The sequence below is a fragment of the Python bivittatus genome, unplaced genomic scaffold (assembly GCF_059951505.1).
Source record: "Python bivittatus isolate LINGU-HERP-01145 unplaced genomic scaffold, Pbiv_v1 ctg000700_np1212, whole genome shotgun sequence".
NCBI classification, from domain to species: Eukaryota; Metazoa; Chordata; class Lepidosauria; order Squamata; family Pythonidae; genus Python; species Python bivittatus.
The window spans coordinates 630,114-650,908 of NW_028277098.1; the positions used below are offsets into that span (position 1 = coordinate 630,114).

At 40.1% G+C, this 20,795-nt stretch overlaps 2 protein-coding genes across 2 annotated transcripts in view; both read left to right on the plus strand.

The window, feature by feature from the left end:
- Positions 1-737: 737 nt before the first annotated feature.
- Positions 738-18,314, plus strand: PLPP6 (phospholipid phosphatase 6). Its single transcript, XM_088154220.1, has 3 exons — positions 738-831; positions 10,832-11,270; positions 14,505-18,314. The coding sequence occupies exons 2-3, from the start codon at positions 10,853-10,855 to the stop codon at positions 14,870-14,872; spliced, it is 786 nt and encodes a 261-aa protein (XP_088010346.1). The 5' UTR covers positions 738-831; positions 10,832-10,852; the 3' UTR covers positions 14,873-18,314.
- The window catches only part of LOC103059795 (flavin-containing monooxygenase 5-like), a 62,331-nt gene continuing 42,348 nt past the window's right edge, over positions 813-20,795 (plus strand). The window contains exon 1 of the mRNA XM_088154216.1: positions 813-831. The gene's annotated coding sequence lies outside the window, so the exon portion shown is untranslated. The remainder of the gene's footprint in view (positions 832-20,795) is intronic.

The following is a 20,795-nucleotide window of genomic DNA, read 5'->3' on the forward strand; positions in this document are numbered from 1 at the left end:
AAAACTGCATTTTTTTTTAAATTTCTATCATATTCCTCTGAGTTTTGGTGTAACAAAACTTTCTCTAGTCTTCAGTGATGAAGAAAGTGAAAAATAAAAATTGCACTGACAGAATATTGACTGAGAAGAAAGTGGTGAGGAACTGGGAAAGAGGACTCAAATGAATATTTTGTCTCTCAAAATCTTAAAAAGTTCGTGACTTTGGGCATTGCCTGCCCCTCTGTTCAGCTGCTTGGCCCTGGTAGTGGCTCTCCAAAAGGACCCTAACCGCCCTCCCCAGTACGAATCACAAGTACTTCAGGCAAAGCGAAAAGGTGTTTATTAAGGGGGGGTCAAGTCTTTATATAGGGTACAGAAACAAATGATACATATATTTGGTATATGTGATGAGTCAGAAAGCAACAAATCAAACAATTAAGACAATCAGACGTGAGAAAAGATGGACTTCCTTAAAATACATTGCATCTTCTCCTTTCCCACCTGGGCTTGTTTCTTTAACACTGCAACACTCAAGGACTCCATAATACTCTCCCTATTGTTTAGTTTATTAATAGGCTAATTTTTGCACTAAAAAAAAAAAAGAGATGGCTTTGGCTACTGGTGTGTGTGTGCCAAATTTATTTTTTGATATTAGCCACTGTTTTCGAAGGAGGGTAAGACCAAACAATGCACCCAACAGTTAGGAACATCATCCTCACGCCCATACAAGGAAGAAGCCGGACGTGCGCGCTTTCCCACGCCTCCTATGCGTCCCATCCCGCCTTCCCTACTCCCCGCCCAGTCGTAACCTTTCTAGGTGCGGAAGTGGAAGCCGAGGGGGACCGCGCCGAGGTAAAGGCCGCTTGTTAACGTGAGGCGAAAAATCTGTGGACGTTTGGGGCGGGCGTTGGCAGCAGTCACGTGGTGCCTTGGCCGGGCGGTGGGTTTGGGAGGGAGAGCGTGCGGCGGGGGCGGGCGAGTTTCTGAGGATGGCTGCAGGGCGGCTGCTGAGGCAGGAGAAAAGCGCGGGCCCTTGTAGTCCTCGGCCAGGCGAGGAAAGGAGCAGCTTGAAAGTGCGGCCCGTTGCTTTCTTCTCCCTTCCTCCTTGGTATCTCTGGGATGTGCGTGGCATTAACCCCAAACCAACCATGCTCGAAGGCTCCCAACTCTGTTCCCTGAATGCTGAGCTGTTTTCTAAAATATGCATTAATCGTAAATATTAAGTTGTTAAACGAATAAACATATTTATGTTAGTAATTGGCATTTAACATTGGTTAAATCAATTTGCAAAAGCCTGTGGTAGGTGTCATACTTTAAGACAATCTCCAGATTGTAGAGTGAGAGAAAAGCCATTATTTAATATACTCCTCAAATAGCACTATGAAAGCACTCCAGGCGTAACCTAAGTAATGAATTTAGGGACCAGTTCAAACATGCAAACATAGATGTAGATTTGATTGTCTAGTTGCACTTTCAGCATGGGGCATGTTTATTGATTACCAATAAATATCTTTAGTCTGAACCATTTGGTAATTTATATTAAAATCCCTTTCTACATTTATTACTTTTCTTTTACGTAGGGGATAGCTTTTCATTAACATACTGTATCTTAGTCTGGCAAGACACTTTCTGTGTGTCAAGGTTCATCTAATTATCACCTTGTACTTGATTAGAAATTGTTGGAAATTGTAATGGGAGGATTGTAGAAAGGATGGTGTATGTTCTGCCCTTTAAAATGAAAAGCAACCATCCACAAAAAAAAGGGGGGGGGTTGATGTGTATGAAGTGTTTTTCATTATTTTTTATTATTTTGCTTTTTGTCAGAGCCTAAATATCTAGTCCCCTAAAACTATTCTTCAGCTTCTTCCCCATTCCCTTGCTTTTCACCTCTTTCTGAGATTTCACCAGGCACTACACATACACACTTTTAAACCCTATGCTGCCCTAAGGGCTAGAACCTTGTATTTTCAAAATGATAGTGTATGGCACCTTTTATTTCCCAAGTCTCAATAAAGCCAAATAAAAAGACTTGAGATGAGGCTTCTTTAAGATAACAGATGTATTTTGATCAAGACACAGCTGGGTGACCCCAATCAACACATTCAGAAGAGATGTTGATGAAATCACACCTCACAAAACAACATCAAAGGCTTTATAGACATGTAAATCTGTAATCAGATAGTACATCCCCTCACACCCATACAAGGGATTTTTGGGACGGTCTGAGCAAGTGAAAGGTGGTTCTTAGGAAGGTAAACTTAAATGTAACTTTTTCTTCTGGTTACCAAGAGAATGGCATACAAGATTTTTCTTATCTTTTCTCTGGAATGCAGGGCCCCACAACTGTTGCAAAAGCTTGGTAAAACAAACAACTTGTACTCAGCTAATTGCTTATTCGAAGACAATCGGGCATTCAGCAAAGAGATAAGGGGGGGGGGGAGAAGAAACCAGTGCTCTTTACAAAGCAAAAGCAAGTTAACCCTTTAGAAATAAAATAGAGTGCACTGTTACAGGTATGGTTAAACATTATGTGAAGCATATATATACTGTATATATATAAAATATAAAATTGTGTATATATAGAATATAAAATTGTGTATCAAAATAATGCCCTTCATTTCCTCCCTTTGCTTTTGAACATAAGATGCTTCTTATGTAGTCAGTTAATTAAGCAAGATACATCATTAACAGATTCATTGGTTAGTAAGTCAGCAAAAACTTAACGGGACAAAGGTAAACAATCAGTCAACGTTTATGAATCCATCAATGGAACACAGTCCTTGGGAATAGGCTTAAGGACCAATATTGTCGCTGGTTTGTTAGCTGAGGGGGGGGAAGCCACCACAGTCATGTCAGCTACTGCAGACATCACTAATTTTCTCACTAAAGGAACTATACATGGAATGAATATTAATCCAGCAACTGAACATAACAGCAAAAATAATACCTGTTTTATCCAGGCGCTTCCAGGTAGCCAGGAAAACCATTGGTCTGCATTTGCAAGTCTTTGCCTTATCTCAGAAGCTTTTTCTTGCAGGTCTTTAACAACCTGTCGAACTACTCCTGATTTGTTAGTGTAAAAACAGCACTCTTCTTCCAAAAAGAGACAGAGGCCCCCTTTCTCAGCTGTGAGAAGATCCAGGCCTCGTCTGTTTTGGAGAACCACTGCTGCTAATGAATCCAGTTGGTTCTGGAGTTCAAGTACTCCTTGTGCAATTTGATCCAGGCTACTTTGGAAATCTTTTGACAGTTGTTGAAATGTGATAGCAGAATGGGTTATTCCAGCAATCCCAGTTCCTGTGGCGACTCCGATAGCTATTAACAGGGGAAGAAGAAGTGGAACTCTCTTCCTCCGAATATGTCCTACCAAAGGGATTGGTGGATCTTGCTTATTTACAATAACCCCAATATCAGGAGACAGGAAGGCTAAAGTACATATTCCTTCCCAATCAAGGGGCAGGCATCGAAATGCCTTGTCTCCACAGAGAAAGAAAACTCCTCCCTCTTCCAGGCATGGTCTCAAAGTGAATTCAAAATCTTTTTCCTGTGAACTGTCACTGAGCCTCACAGTGAAAGTTCCAGTCACATACATCCCAACCAATGATTGAACCCCTTCTTGTGGTTTTACAGGGGCTTCCATTGATTTATTTACTACCACGCCTGGTAGGGAAGGATCCACAAAATATGAGGAGTCTTCCCACTGTCCCTCTTGGGACCTTTGGGGAATAGGGAAACAATCCTTTCCCTTCTTGCCCTTTAAGAGCCAAGGGAGGAGATCGAACTGGTCATAGGCAGGTTTATTCAGACACCAGTTCTTTCTCACATTTCCTTGCAGAATAGTTACTCTAGATCCTTTGGTTAAATACACATCTTTAAGCTGTTTTGTAACTTCATGCATAACTTTCATCATTGTGAAAGTATGATCACGAACCATTGAAACCATCATAGAGCAAGCATTCACATTAATTCTCCCCACTTCCACTCGTCTCTTAGGTTCATGGGGATTATGTCGCTGAACACATATTGGTGTCTTATCCAGCATTTCCACTCCAATAGCAACAGGCCCATCTATGGGGGGGCCTTGCTTTAGTCCCATTCTCAATATCATCCTCTTAAGTGTATCAAAATAAGATCGAGCAAGTCCACTTGGGGGTCTTTCTCCTGTGAAAACTAACTTAGTCTTGATTTTGTACCACCATTCTGCTGGGACAGGAAGGGCTTGGTGAACCCCTGGGGTTATAGGTAAACATATCCAACAATCCTTTGCTATTTCAGGGTTACCTTCCTGCAGCAGATTTTGGGACAAAACCACAGTATCATAAATGTAAGTCTTATTAGACTGTAAACGGGACACAAACTCCTCTGTATCCTTTCTGCGTATTACCTTGTAAGTAGGTGCCGGAGGTGGTGGTGGTCTTTGACCTCATACCTTTGGATATAAGCATTAGTATTGTCAACCAAAAAAAACACTTCAATTATCAATAGGCTTATGATCAGATTTTTCAGACACACACTCTTTGATCTGTCCCTGTGCATCCAAAGCATTAAGACATCCGCCTTCCAAAAAATAGTAATCAGACCCATCTTTATCCCTTCCCCAAAAGGTGCAGGGAAACCAACAACAAGTGAAAAGTATTCCAAAACAAACAATCAATACAATAAAAACAATGTCAGTTTCACAACTTGGGTTGTGACCAAGCCAGCACATCTAGGGGTTTGTGTGGCTGGTAAAGTCTATGGTTTCAAATCTTCTGTTCCTGAATTAGGCCTCTACCGGTGGACCTAATTAGTCCTTGAAAAGATCTGCTGGTGAAGCTAGAGAGCGCTGCAATTTTAGTTTAAGTCCATCAACTGAGGAAACTTGCCAGGTATCTGGGGGTTCCTTCACCTGCTTGATCCTGGATCCGTGCACCCAAGCTTTGATGCCTTCAACTTTTACAGCAGTGGGCGTGCTCAGGAGTACTTGCTTCGGCTCGGACCACTTTGGATCAGTGCAAGATGGGAACAGCTCCTTCACTCTGACCCACTGGCCTGGCTGGGCGATGGGTGGTACATCAGGAGCAACTGGCAAGGCGTCTCGGACCTGTAGTGAAATAAAAGATAGGACGTGCGCCAGCTTCTGCAAATATTGAGAAATGTTCTTTTCACCTGTCCATGCAGTTAGCACTTCATGAGATACAAACGGTCTCCCATAAAGCATTTCAAAAGGTGACAGCATCAGTGGCCCTCTGGGCACGGCCCTAATACGTGTTAAAGCAAGGGGCAGCATCTTTGGCCAGGGGAGCTGGGTTTCTTGACAGAGCTTTGCAAGCTGAGTCTTTAAAGAACAGTTCATATGTTCCACTTTGGCTGATTGGTGCCATTTCCATAACTCCTGTTGCACCAATTATAGGAGCAGAGGGAGTAGTCAGGCAAGGGATATTTTTGTCATTTAAGACACTATAAGTTGCGCCTGTGTCAATGAGAAAATGATAGGGTTGCCCCCCGACATTTAACTCAACCAGAGGATCGGGGGAAGACAAAAGTCCTCTGGAGCCCCTTCAATATGAATTGTCCTCAGGTTAAAATTCAGGGGCTTGAGCACTTAAAAGAGGCAAGGGGGGTCCAGACCTCTGCTGGGAGTTTTGAGGTCGGCCTTGCAGTGTTGGTCCTCTTCGCCCTCTATTGGCCCTTGAAAGTTGGGCATTAGGCTTGGCATTCCACGAACATTCATTTTTCCAGTGGCCAATTTGTCCACATTTTGCACATTGATCTCTCTGTATGCGTCTCTGGGAGGGAAGGAAAGAATCTGGCCTGGAAAAAGAGTCTTGCCTCCCTTTGCTTTGGGGGCGAATGGCCAGTGCAAGAAGAGATGCTTGCTTACGCATCTTCTTGTCTTCTTTCTTTTCATCCTCTAACTCTCTCTGAGAATAAACAGTGAAAGCCATCTGGATAAGGGTTTCAAAATTTTGGGTGGATGGGGCAGGTAACTTTTGGAGTTTTTTCCTAATATCTGGAGCACTTTGGCCAACGAAAGCAGCTTTAATGATAACTTCATTGGCAGGGGCTTCTGGGTCAAGATCAGTGAAGCGGCGATAGCCATCTTTAAGGCGTGTCAGGAATTCCATAGGGGATTCTTTGGGTTCCTGAACAATTTGATGGACACGATGAAAATTCACTGTCTTTGGCACACCCAGTCGCAGTCCCTGAAGGAAAGCAGTTCTAACCCTTTCCAAAACTAGTGCCCCATCTGGAGTATTGGGATTAGCCTCATAACTTGGCACCAGAACATCTTCAGCAGCTGGCCAAGCTCCAAGCAGGCGGCCAGCCTGCACATCTAGATTCCTTGCAGCTGTGTATGCTTCAGTGGCTGCTTTAAGTACTTGACGCTTCTCTTCTGGTGATAAAAAGGCTGACATCAAAGTAAAAAGATCTGGGATGGTAGGTTTGTGAGTACAAATGATGCGTTGAACAAGATCCACATATTGCTGTGGAGACTCACGATAAGGAGGCAATCCTTCTCTCCAGTTAAATAAATCACTGGTAGTGAAAGGAGTGTGAATAAAAGCCAATTGGTTGCCCATTGGTACTTGTCTAAGAGGGGCAAGGAAATTAGGGTCCTGCCCCCCGTAGTGGAGCAACAAAAATATCAGGAGAGTCAGTATTGTAAACAAGTCCTGTCCTGGTATGTGAAGGGCTACTCACAGCCGTTGGTGACTGTGAAGCTGCCACTAAAAATTCTTGAGAAGCTGGCTGAAAAGCAGCTGCAGAGGTTAAAGGCAGTGGGGGGGCAGTCCCAGCTGCGGGGGTTGCTGCAACAGCAGAGCCCGTGGGGGCTGGCGATGGAGATGCCTGAGGAGCTGATGCAGGAGGCAGAGGAGGGGCCGTTGGAGTACAATAAGGGGGGGGGAAATTCCTCCTCCTCCTCCTCCGTTTTGTGCTTTAGCTTTGTTTCTGTGTCCTGCTCAGCTCTCGGCTGCAGGGAAAAAAGTTTTACAGGGTTGGTTTTCAGCCCACATAGAACTTGAATGTCTGGGCGAAGGAAGAGGTTAAAGAAAAATTTAGCATATATCTCTTCCTCAATTCTGCCACTTGAAGCCAAAAAGCTGGCAAAAATATTTATGAACTCTCCATCAACAGTACCTTCTGGTGGCCAAAATCCTACATTTGGGCCAATATAATAATGTGGCCAAACGAGTTCACAAAAAGTTTTTAGTTTATTCTTTTTAAAACTCAATTTCATTGCAACTCTGGGTTTTAAAATGTCCCAGTGCTTGATAACACACTCCAGTGGCTGAGGGCTTTTTACCCGCTTACAGCTTTCTGCCACGGTTTCCTTCCTTGCTGTTTCACTCAGGCGGCTGTTGCTGTTCCCCATAGTGCCACCTAGTGGATTTTCTTCTTTTTCTTTTCTTTTCTTTTCTTTTTCCTTTTTCCTCTTTTTTTTTCTTTTTTCTTTTTAAGCCTTCTGTTGCTGAGAGTTATGGTGCGTGCTGCCTAGAGGATTTCTCGGGTCTTTCCTTCAACTCGGGATTCTTTGAGAAAGAGTTGCACAGGAAAATTTCTCGGGCTGCCTGCTCCCTGTTCATCTTTCCCTCGACGCAGGGCCTCAGCTCGGGATTTCTAGGAATTTCTCGGGCTGATTTTTCCTTCAATCAGCTCGGGGTCTGGCCAGAGTACCCTCCCTAATGTGAAATCCTTTTCCATGTAATAGTGCACCCTCCTACCTTGGAATCCTCCTCTAGGACAATATATTCCAACACAAACACAAATCAACCACGCGGATCGTCGTGGCCTCTATCGCCTCACATGGGTAATCAGAGGAAACGCACTAAGATCCTCACACACTCACTTCATGGGCAGATCTCTAACAGAAGTTTCCCATGTCTCATTCACGCACTCACAAGGCACCACTCCCCACCTAATAAAAGCATACTCACCCTTCCCAATCCGTCTTTATACAACGGAAGGGAGAAGCCTCAATTTTGGAGCATTCAGGCCCAGCAGGAGCGGAGTCTGCCGACGGCGATCAGCACAAGGTCACTGGAAAACTTCCCAGGCGCGCGCTTGACATTGATGGATGGTCTCCGTCGATTTTCCCCGTCCGCTGTTGTGAAGGCAATGAGGGGGGCTTAAAGCAGCCTCCCCAAGGAATCCCTGCCTTCGGGACTCCTGGCTGGCTCGCCAAAAATGTATGGCACCTTTTATTTCCCAAGTCTCAATAAAGCCAAATAAAAAGACTTGAGACAAGGCTTCTTTAAGATAACAGATGTATTTTGATCAAGACACAGCTGGGTGACCCCAATCAACACATTCAGAAGAGATGTTGATGAAATCACACCTCACAAAACAACATCAAAGGCTTTATAGACATGTAAATCTGTAATCAGATAGTACATCCCCTCACACCCATACAAGGGATTTTTGGGACGGCCTGAGCAAGTGAAAGGTGGTTCTTAGGAAGGTAAACTTAAATGTAACTTTTTCTTCTGGTTACCAAGAGAATGGCATACAAGATTTTTCTTATCTTTTCTCTGGAATGCAGGGCCCCACAACTGTTGCAAAAGCTTGGTAAAACAAACAACTTGTACTCAGCTAATTGCTTATTCGAAGACAATCGGGCATTCAGCAAAGAGATAAGGGGGGGGGGAAGAAGAAACCAGTGCTCTTTACAAAGCAAAAGCAAGTTAACCCTTTAGAAATAAAATAGAGTGCACTGTTACAGGTATGGTTAAACATTATGTGAAGCATATATATACTGTATATATATAAAATATAAAATTGTGTATATATAGAATATAAAATTGTGTATCAAAATAATGCCCTTCAATAGTAAGATGTTGAATTCTTCACAGAACAACATACTTATGAAGCAAAGTTGCATGTTTGAAACAGCACTGAGTGGTGATTTCTTGGATGACTGGGAGAGACACTACTGTTCCTAAATGCTTCAAAGTACGAAAAAGTAGTCAGTTTAATTACCCCAACTTCTGTTGAGTGACAAATTCTGTCAGGCAAGATCCTTACAAAAAATTTCTGATTGGTCTTGCTGATAACTTTTCTTCAGAAGGTAGAGGAAAGAAGAAGAGGACCAGTTACTTTGAACAGTAATCCAGGGAAGACTTTGCTGAATAAATGGAAATAGCAGGAACATTGGGCCAATGTAATGCTAGCATTTTTTATATTAAGGGAAATTGAGTGTTATCAAACACATTTTTGGGACTTCACATTTATTAAAATAGCAGATTTTAATAAATTTAGAGCAATGACAAGTAGGATTCCATGGCATGAAAAGCTAATGGGGAGACAAGCTCAAATTCACTGAGAGTTCTTAAAAAATGAGATATTAAAGCACAATTGTGAACCATTCCATTAGGAAAACAACCAGAGGAGAGCAGAAAGAGGCCATATAAAAAGCTTAATGAATATCTGAAATCATCTGAGGTTAGCAAAGGATGCATGCAGTGACCAAAATGGTGTATTTAGATAGATTCAAAATAAAATGGGGAAAAAATCAATATACCCTTCAGTGTTTTCGTTAGTGACTTGTATAAATAGATGGGGTGTATGTTTATCAAATTTGTAGGTGACACAAATTGGGTGAGATAAATAATACTGTAAAAGCCAGAAATAAAATTTAAAACAGACATGACAGAAATGGACTGAAACTAACATTTTTCTATAGCAATAAATGGAACGTTCTCCAGTTAGAAAACAATCAAATACACAGGTAAAGGATGGAGGATGGAGGCACATGTGGAAAAATATTTTGGAATAGTAATAAAATGAGTATGAGTCAGCAGTGTAATGTGGCTACAAAACAGTCGAATACAATTTTGAGCTGCATCAACTGAAGTATAATTTTCAAATCAGGGGAAGCAGTTGTTCCACTTTCTTTCACCTTTGTTAGATTCTGCCTCAAGTGCTATGTCCAGTTTCGGGCAGCATACTTTAAAAAAGATTTTAAAAGGTAGGTTCAGAAAAAGGCAGTGAGCATGATCCGGGGACTGGGAACTATATCCTATGAAGAGAGATTAAAGGAGCTTGGTATTTAAACCTGAGAAAAGGTGATAGAAGTAGATATACAGGTAGTCCTTGCTTAACAACAGTAACTGGGACCAGAATTTCCATCATTAAGCGATGCAGTTGTAAAGTGCAAAATCACGTGACCGCACTGCTTAGCGATGGCATTTCTGGCGGTCCCTGGTTGCTGTCATTAAGGGAGGACCGCAAGGGACATTAAGTGAGGATCTTACATATCTGTGGCTTCTGACTTCCTGCTGGCTTCCCCATTGTGGGAAGCTTGTGGGAAGCTGGCAGGGAAGGTTGCAAACTGTGATCGTGTGACCATGGGATGCTACAACAGTCAGAAATCTGGATTGATTGTTGGGTACCCGGATTGTAATCATGGACCGTGGGGGCAGTGTGATGGCCAGAACTTTGAGAACTGTTTGTAAGTACCACTTGTTCAGTACTGTTGCAAGTTCAAATGCTCGTTGAGTGAGTGGTCATTAACTGAGTATACCAGGTATATAGACAGTAATAGCACTGTCTATATACCTGAAAGGATGGCATTCTTATTTCAGACTGTAGGTCATAGAAGAATGAATTTAAGTTATAGGAAGGCAGATACGAATTGAACTGAATGCTAGGGGAAAAAAATCCCTTACTAATAGTAAGAGCAATTGAACAATTGATCAGACACTGTGTGGGTTTCCCTTCATTGGATGAATTCAAGAGGAGGCATAATTTGGATTCCTGTATAGAGGGCAGGCGGTTGGACTTGATGGCCTATATATCCCCCTCCCCCCATATGAGTCTAGGTATAGAGACATTTGCATTGATGCACAAACTATTTTTCCTTCCTCCACAGATAAGCTATATCAGCACCATCATGCCAAGTCCTAAGAACAGTCCAAAGAGCATTCGTGAGAGACGGGCTTATGGCAGTAGGATAGAGTTCCTGTCACTGACAAATCAGAGAAGCCCAATATCCCCAGAAAATGTGTCTCATCGTAACGACTCTCCTACTAGTACTGGCCCTCAACAGGCTTTACCTGAAGAGGACTGTATGAAGCTGAATCCTTCTTTCTGGGGTATTGCCCTGCATTCTCTTTTGGCTGTTGATTTGTGGGCCTCTAAACAGCTGGGTGTGTGTGCTGGAGAGGATTCCTCATGGGGCACTGCCCGTCCACTCATGATGGTCATAGAGGTCTCAGGACATGGAATTCCTTGGCTAACTGGTACATTGTATGGGCTGTACAGAAGTGGCAGCTCAGCAGGTCGTGAGGTGCTGCTCAATCTACTCTTTGGTAAGAGCTTTCTTTGCCTTACCCAGTGGAGGTTGTGTTCCTTATATCTGTTATTTCTGTCACTTGGTGATTGGCGCAATGTCTGAATGATATCACAGAGAACTGATAGGGATAAGAATAATTCTCACCTTTCTATCTTTTGATTCCCTTTGTAGACCTTACATAGTAATGGAAATTCTCTTATATGCAGACAATGCAGTACTGCTCTCCCAGATTCATACTGGTTTAAAAAGAGCATTGTGAGCCTTGGCTGAATACTGCAATAGAGAAGCTCTAGAAATTAATTTTTAAAAAACCGAGATGCTGGTGTTCGTGAAATGCCCTAAAATGCATACCTGAAAATTAAATAATCATCCAATAGAGCATGTCAAGTAATTTAAGTATCTTGGAATTGCATTTCATGCCATAACCACATGCAGGCTACACATGGAATATGTAATCCAAAAAGCTCAAAAATCCATCACAGCCCTCCAAACTTGCTTCTATACCAAAGTATATTCCTGCTGCACTCTGAGTATATTCAGCCCAAGTTCGGACACAATTATTATTTGGTGCGTAGATAGGCCCCCCCAGGAAGGGGTACAGACAAGTTCCTCAGATCCTAATCCAAGTCCTGTTTGTGTTTCAAATGCGATCTTACCTCACAAGGCTGGCATTAGTAAGATTGAATCTAGTGCCTGGATACATATTTTCACATATTGGACTGAACTGCTTTTCTTCCTGGCAGATCTAACTCCTCAGATCCCTTCTGAAAAATTTGTTTTCTCCTGCACCATGGCAATATATAAAAAACTGGAACTTTGGGTTTTTTCCTTAACTCAAGTGCAGATGCTGGTGCAAGAATGTACAGTAGAGGCAATCAAGTAGTGTCTCAAGGACACTGATATTCAAACAGACTTGATGTCCCTCCCCGAAGACGTATTTCTAAGTAGTCCTCACACTCCCTATAGACCTGCTAGATTTTTAAATCAAATCACTGTTTTTTAAACTAAGAAGGGCCTTAGTACAATTCAATGCACTTCCATCAATGGTTTTAGAGGGGTGATACATGAGGGGATTTCATATGAATTCAGACTCTGCCCATGTGGTAAAGTAGCCATAGAAACCACCAAACATGCCTTACTGTACTGTCCATTTTATGCTGACATTCACTGTGAGCTGCTAATTCCATACCTAATTAAATATCCTAGTCACTCTGACCAGTTCTATTTAAACCTTTTACTTTCATATTCAGATGGGTCTATTTTGTTAAGTGTGGCCAAATTCTGCCATAAAATATGAAAGATGCACAGCAATTTGACTGACAAATCTGTTTACCTAATTAGCTAATCAATATCAATTTGATGTATCCAAGTGTTTTTATGGACTGGTCATTGACTGCAATAAGTATTCTACTCTATGTGTGATGGAATGTAAGGGTGACCTTGGAAGAAGGAGTGGGGGAGATGCCGCCTAGGGAATGATCAGATAAAAGAGAAAGTAATAGAGTAATAGCCAGAAAAAGAAACTTAGGAAGGACCCGCCCTCAGATGGTAAATACAGAGGATGGGAGATTTGTACTTTCAGACTTGCAAGATTCTGTTAATGTGGCCTTATGATAAAGTAGAATTAGCTCATCTGGTCATGCTTCCTGTCTGGTTTACCTGGGAGGCTGACAAATGGCACCTGTTCACACTTTAAGACATCCTTACCTGCTGTGGAAATGTGTGTATGTATAACTAGAAAACCATTTGACATAGGTCTGCCATTAATAAATCTTTGCTATTTAATACTGAACTTTTTTTAACTTTTGAAAAGTCATTAAAAGTCATTAAAAGATTGGAATGTGTTGTACACATTCGTTAATACATTCTTAAAAGAAAAGATTGAGACAGTCATCTTTATTGTGCTAATGAACTTCAGGCTTCCCATGTTGCTGTAAGATGAGTTTGCTGCAGGGGAGTAGAAAAAGGTTCTTGGAACTGCCACTTTTCTCAAGATTTGCTCTCTTATTTCAGTTTCTCCAAAAGATGCTACACTTTGACTTGATTAATTATAATAGTTTTAATGTTCTTGGCTTATTCTTTGATACATATAGGTATTCTACACAAGATAACTCATTTACTTTAACTGTTTTTTCCTCAGTGAGAATAGTGTAATTACATACGCTGTTGAAAGAGTACTGTGTATTGTCAATCATTTGTTGGCTTTGGAAAGCACAACAGGACTAAGACAATCAAGACCCTAAGGGTAATTTCAGATTTAGAAAAGTATTGAAGCTGAGTTAGGAGACTCCCTGAACTATGGATTGTAGGATGTTTTTTATTCCAAATTCAGTGGGCACTGAAATTATGGCACTCTTGGCATTTTGCAGGGCATACAAAGTCACCAAGTTTTTTGCACATTTTCATAGACAAGCTACATCTCAAGCTTTTGAACTGTTTAATGTATAGTCTTGAACCTAAGAGTCCTCTAAAACTGAGCAGAAGGCAGGGGGTTTACCTAAATTAGGTAACAGTCCATTTTGCCTCCTGGCATGTTGCCCGCAAAGTGGTTGAACTGAATGAGAAGAAGAAACATGATGGCCAAGATACTTTCCAGAGTTGAACTGGCAACAGCAGAAACAGACTGTGCTTTCTAAGGCCGCCATGACATGAGGAGTTGGTGATGGTGACAATTGGTTCCAACAGTAGAAAAAGGCTGTGGGAGACAAATGGGAAGAAGCAGCCTATTAATAGTGTTGCCTATTAAGGAAATTCCTGGGTAGTTTTTCAGTTGTAGCTGCTGGGGGACACCTGCAGGGGGGAGGAGGAGGAGGAAGAGGCAGTCAGGCAGGCTGGCTGGCCACACCACAATATTAGGGATTATGCAGACATCTAGGTTGTGCTAAGACCCAGCACTTCCTCTGTGTAGGGATAATGACAGCCAAAAGTACCTGGGCAGATGAGTGCTGTGGTATAGTGGACCTGGATGTGGAAATATTCATATACTACCTGGGTCAGAATATTGAGAAGTGTAATTTCTCAGGATTGGAGAGCTATAATTTTTGTGTGATTGTAGGCCTACAATATTGCTGCAAGAACCACACTGAATCCTGTTATCTGAGCAGACTTTACTAAAATTCAAATTCATGTGATTTGGGCATCTGAAAAGTGAATTTACAAGCAATACTATATTTGTTAGTTATTAAACTTTGTTATTTATAGTGTTGTTCTTTAAAATATCTGAAAGATCTTTTTCTGCCTTGTCTCACAGCTCTGATTCTTGATCTAATTTTGGTGGCGGCAGTAAAAGGACTGGTGAAACGAAGGCGCCCAGTCCACAACAAGATGGACATGTTTGCCACTGTCTCTGTGGACAAATATTCCTTTCCTTCGGGCCATGCTACCAGAGCCGCCATGGTTTGCAGATTTATTCTACGTCATCTTGTACTTGCCATCCCTCTGCGAGTGCTGCTTGTTCTTTGGACCTTCATAGTGGGAATCTCTCGGGTCATGCTTGGCAGACATAATGTAACAGATGTGGTCTTTGGGCTAATCATGGGCTATATGCAGTATAGTGTGGTGGAATATTTCTGGTTGTCACCTGTCAATGCTACTTTTCTCTTTGCCTTGTGGAATTGATGGTCCTTGATAGAATAGGACTATTTATCCTAGTGCAAACATTCATAATACTTCATCTGATCAACAAATTAAATCAGTAGAGCCAACATTTTCACAATATGTGTGGGCTAACATATATTTGCCCTGGAAGGCTTAATTCACAGAATAAAGGCTTACCAGACAGCAGGCACCCTTGCATGATTTTATGCAGTGCTGAGGACATCAAAACATAAAATGTATTAAGAATTAATTGTGTATGTTGGAGGGTGCCCTTTAGGGGCATTAGTATTATGTTGCCAAGTCTTCCTCATGATTTGTAAGTTAATTGCTGGACTGGAGTATGAACCAATGCATAAAACAGCACAAACCTATACTTTGGGATAACAGAACACTGGAACTGCTTTTGATCAGATCAGCCACTCATGCTATCCTTATTTTTATAGGATTTGTGGTTAGGTTAGAAACAATCACGTGAATTAGTAAAGTCAGTGTGCTTGTAGCACAATGATAAGACGCAACAATAATGGAAAATTATAGATGCTATTGTCAAACTGATTCTATAAATGGTATATATTCCAATTGGTGCTGATAGCTTTTGATATTAAAATAGCATTTCTTGTGGCTTTGGCTATTCTGACATATAAAGTTGATGGGACCTTTCCTGCAGAGTTTAAGAGTTTGCTTTATAAATCATATCAATTTCTTAGTGTAGCTTTTATCACAGATGCTTCCTATCTGTAATATAAATGGTAAAAAAAATAGGATTTCTAATTTTTTTCCCCAGAAATATTTCAGCTGCTTTAGGGAAAGGAAGAGAGCTATTTAATCGCACCATCAAAAGTTAGAAAGAAGAAAAATCTAGAATACCTCTGAAAGCATTCTATATGACAATTATATATTGCAGTGGTGTTAAGATATACAAACATTAAAAAACAGTTAAAATATTCTTAGGAGTAGACTTTGAGGATTAAGTTTTAGTTTAATTAATTGTGAGGTTTTAACCAAATTTATGAAAATTGCCATTATTTTTATTCTCAGGTAGCTTTTCCTTTCCATTTTATTTATTGAAAAGTTTAAATCCCTTTAAATATGACTCGAGAGATTTGTGCACAATATAAACATAGCTTCATACATGACATAATCACCTCTCAACAAACAATAAAAAGCAATTCAGAACAGCTATAAACATGGGAAGGCCTGAGTCAACACATTTTCAACAAATTTTAAAACTGGGGTCACCCTTCCTGTTCTCTGTATTCTAAAAGGTTCCACAAAAGAGAATGTCCATTTCTGTGATTATTCAGAAAATCATTTCTGAAGATCTCAAATGCAAGCCAGACATGTGTAGGGGAGGCACTAGCCTATGTTTATGGAAGCAATAGTCTTTATAATTTGAGACAATTGTTCTGGCTTATTCAAGTGCTAATTACATAGATTCCTCCTGAGATACTTATTTTTTAAAAAACAAAGTGGCATGAAAGTAATTTCAATAATTACAAGAGTAAGCCCAAAGTTGCTTATGGCCAAGTACATTGAAAAAGAGTGGTATATATTTTGTGTGTTAAAACAGAAATGTGAAGCTGCAAAAAAGTTGAAATATATTCAGTTAATAATCACAAATTTTATTCAGCAATTCACAAATATAAAATACATTGTATATAATTTAGCGCACTGAAAATATTTAATGAATTAAACAGTATAAATACTTTATTTAAAAATTGCACATATAACAGTTATTTCAAATAGTATACAAACTGCTGGCACTGTAAGAAGCCTATGCATACTTTTTTGCCGGCTGGTTGCGCAGGGACCATTCGAAATCCAAATTCAGAAAAACAGATTTCATTTCTGTATAGAAATTATTTATATTAAACAGCTGCAAAGTGCATTAAGTTATTTGTTATATAATAAAGGTTTCTATTTAAGCTTAATACATAGTACTGTACTAAGGTCTCCACTGTATTGTTACTTATTGTTTATGCACAATAGGAAAAAGAAAAAAGACAAGCTATTTGGTTTCTAACTTCTCCCTTCTTTATACTTCGACCAATTTGACCAGTTTATAGTTATTTATAAACATTTAGGGCCTGTCCCGTTTCAGGTTTCAAACTCACACATACACATACTCATAGTTGCTAGGTGATGGTAGCAATTTACTCAAGGCTGAGTATCTACTGAGCACCTAGCAAACAGCAGAGAAGCAAAAGAATGTAAATCAGAGTCTCTTGGAAATAAACCTTGCCTGAGTAGTTTTGCATTCAGCAGAAACACACAGAAGAGAAATCAAAATCCAATCCAAAATTCAAACAGCCAAATCAGGTTTTTCAAGGTTTCTTGTCCAAGCAGAATACACAGGAATAATACACCAGACATGGGAAATCAGATGAGAAACATAGTTCAGGAGTGCCTCTTAAATCAGACTGCAGCCAGCTGTCTTTAGTTCAGACAGTCACACCTTGCCTGGCAAGACCCTCATTGAGTATCTTTGCTCTGCTGTCTGCTCTATTCACCAAGTCTGAGGGCTTGGAGGCTGTAAATCATCATCTGACTGCTCCAGCTGTTCTTTTTTTTAATATATAACAGACTAAAATTTTAAGCAAAAAAGATAAAAACTAATATTTAAGATGAGGGGGAAAGGAAGGAAGGCAGGAAGGCAGGCAAGCTAAAACTGCAGAAGAAAAGAAAAACAAAAGAAATAACTTGTGATTTTCTTTTATAACAGTTATAGGTAAAAAATTAAATTGAACTCTTACTCTATGGTTACAACATAACTTTCATTTTTAACTACTATTTTTTCTAGTCAAATCTATATATCATAATTTCATTTCTTTCTGTTTCATGCCCAAATTTTAATGCCAGTTGGAAACCTAAAGGGGGTTTCCAATTGGCATTAAAGTTAATCAGTGTCTTTTCTCGAATCAAGGCTGTCAATTTAGCCATCTCAGTAAGCTCCATTGTCTTTACCATTCATTCTTTCATTGTGGGTAGTGTCGAATCCTTCCACCAATGTGCATATAAAAGTCTCACTGCTGTTATCATATATAAAAACAAAGTTCCATGAGTGTTTTTTCCAACTTTTTGTCAATCAGTCCCAAAAGAAACATATTAATCTTTAAAATCTAATAAATTAATATATGTATTTGAATCCAAAACTTTAGCTTTTTTACATGTCCACCAAGCATGATAAAAAGTCACCTCTTGTTGTTCACATTTCCAAAAAAGATTCGAAATACCTTTATACATTTTAGACAATTTTTCCAGTGACAAATACCAAAGATATATCATTTTATAAAAATTCTCTTTAACATTATAACTTAATGTAAATTTCAGTCTTTTCAACCATATATTCTCCTGCTGTTCTATTTGTATGTTACAACCAAAATTTTTAGTCCATTTCACCATACATATTTTCACTTGTTCTCTGTTTCAATTTTCAATAAAAGTTTATACTTTTTAGCAATAACATGTTCATCATTTGTACATAATTCTGTTTCAATTTCAGTCTTACACTGTTCAAAACCAGAAGTCCTTTTATCTACTTTAAATATTTCTAATAATTGTGCATAGGAAAATCATTGACACATGTAACCTTCTCATGTCAAATCTCATGTTTTCATTTTGAATTCTCCCTGGGGAGATTCTAATATGTCACCATAAGTTAACCATTTATGTTTAGTCATCATTTCTCTTCTATAAGACACTTCTTGTGGTGAAAGCCACAAAGGTATTTTTGGACACAGCCTTGATTTATATCTTCCATATTTTCAATATGGCATGTCCGACAAAATGATTTTTAAAATCCACATTATCTTTAGCTTTATTATATCATAAATAATCATGCCATCCAAATCTCAAATCGTGTCCTTCTAACTCCAATAATCTTCCATTTCTCAGTATCACCCACTCTTTCATCCAAACTAAACAAGCTGCAAAGTATAGTTTCAATTCAAGTAAACCCAGTCCTCCTCTCCTTTGCATCTTGTAACACCTTATACAGTCAGGTCCAGAAATATTGGGACATCGACACAATTCTAACATCTTTGGCTCTATACACCACCACAATGGATTTGGAATAAAACAAACACAATGTGCGTTAACTGCAGACTGTCAGCTTTAATTTGAGGGTATGTACATCCAACTCAGGTGAATGGTGTAGGAATTATAACAGTTTGCATATGTGCCTCCCACTTGTTAAGGGACCAAAAGTAATGGGACAATTGGCTTTTCAGCTGTTCCATGGCCAGGTGTGTGATATCCCCTCAGTACCCCAATTACAATGTGCAGATAAAAGGCCCAGAGTTCATTTCAAGTGTGCTATTTGCATGTGGAATCTGTTGCTGTCAGCTCTCAAGATGAGATCCAAAGAGCTGTCACTATGAGTGAAGCAAGCCATCATTAGGCTGAAGAAACAAAACAAACCCATCAGAGAGATAGCAAGAACATTAGGCGTGGCCAAAACAACTGTTTGGAACATTCTCAAAAAGAAGGAACGCACCGGTGAGCTCAGCAACACCAAAAGACCCGGGAGACAACGGAAAACAACTGTGGTGGATGACCGAAGAATTCGTTCCCTGGTGAAGAAAACACCCTTCACAACAGTTGGCCAGATCAAGAACACTCTCCAGGAGGTAGGTGTATGTGTGTCAAAGTCAACAATCAAAAGAAGACTTCACCAGAGTGAATACAGAGGGTTCACCACAAGATGTAAACCATTGGTGAGCCTCAAAAACAGGAAGGCCAGATTAGAGTTTGCCAAACAACATCTAAAAACGCCTTCACAGTTCTGGAACAACATCCTAGGGACAGATGAGACCAAGATCAACTTGTACCAGAGTGTTGGGAAGAGAAGAGTATGGAGAAGGAAAGGAACTGCTCATGATCCTAAGCATACCACCTCATCAGTGAAGCATGGTGGTAGTAGTTTCATGGCGTGGGCATGTATGGCTGCCAATGGAACTGGTTCTCTTGTATTTATTGATGATGTGACTGGTGACAAAAGCAGAAGGATGAATTCTGCAGTGTTTCGGGCAATATTATCTGCTCACATTCAGCCAAATGCTGCAGAACTCATTGGACGGCGCTTCACAGTACAGATGGACAATGACCCAAAGCATACTGCAAAAGCAACCAAGGAGTTTTTGAAGGGACAGAAGTGGAATGTTATGCAATGGCCAAGTCAATCACCTGACCTGAATCCCATTGAGCATGCATTTCACTTGCTGAAGACAAAACTGAAGGGAAAATGCCCCAAGAACAAGCAGGAACTGAAGACAGTTGCAGTAGAGGCCTGGCAGAGCATCACCAGGGATGAAACCCAGCGTCTGGTGATGTCTATGCGTTCCAGACTTCAGGCTGTGATTGACTGCAACGGATTTGCAACCAAGTATTAAAAAGGGAAAGTTTGATGCATGATTATTATTCTGTCCCATTACTTTTGGTCCCTTAACAAGTGGGAGGCACATATGCAAACTGTTGTAATTCCTACACCGTTCACCTGAGTTGGATGTACATACCCTCAAATTAAAGCTGACAGTCTGTAGTTAACGCACATTGTGTTTGTTTCATTCCAAATCCATTGTGGTTGTGTATAGAGCCAAAGATGTTAGAATTGTGTTGATGTCCCAATATTTCTGGACCTGACTGTATTTGACTTGTGTTTTTTTCCCCTGCCACACAAATTTTGGTATATCTTTCTGCCATTGTTTAATTGGCACATCAGTTGTCCAAACAGGCATTGTCTGAAACAAAAATAACAATCTAGGCAAAACATTCATCTTAATCACAGAAATTCTCCCTAACAATGACAATAACCTATCCCATCTTAACATATTTTTTTAACTTTATACCATGTCTTAACATAATTATTTTGAAATAACATACAATTCATGTTTGTCAAAATAACTCCCAAATATGTTACCTTTTTCTCAATCTTAAAACCCATTTT

What these genes read in the sequence shown, in the direction of transcription:
- PLPP6 (XM_088154220.1), top strand. Translation starts at nt 10,853, where the DNA reads ATGCCAAGTCCTAAGAACAGTCCAAAGAGCATTCGTGAGAGACGGGCT. An exon ending in GCTGCTCAATCTACTCTTTG is followed by an intron (nt 11,271 to 14,504) that starts GTAAGAGCTTTC and finishes CTTGTCTCACAG; the next exon opens with CTCTGATTCTTGATCTAATT.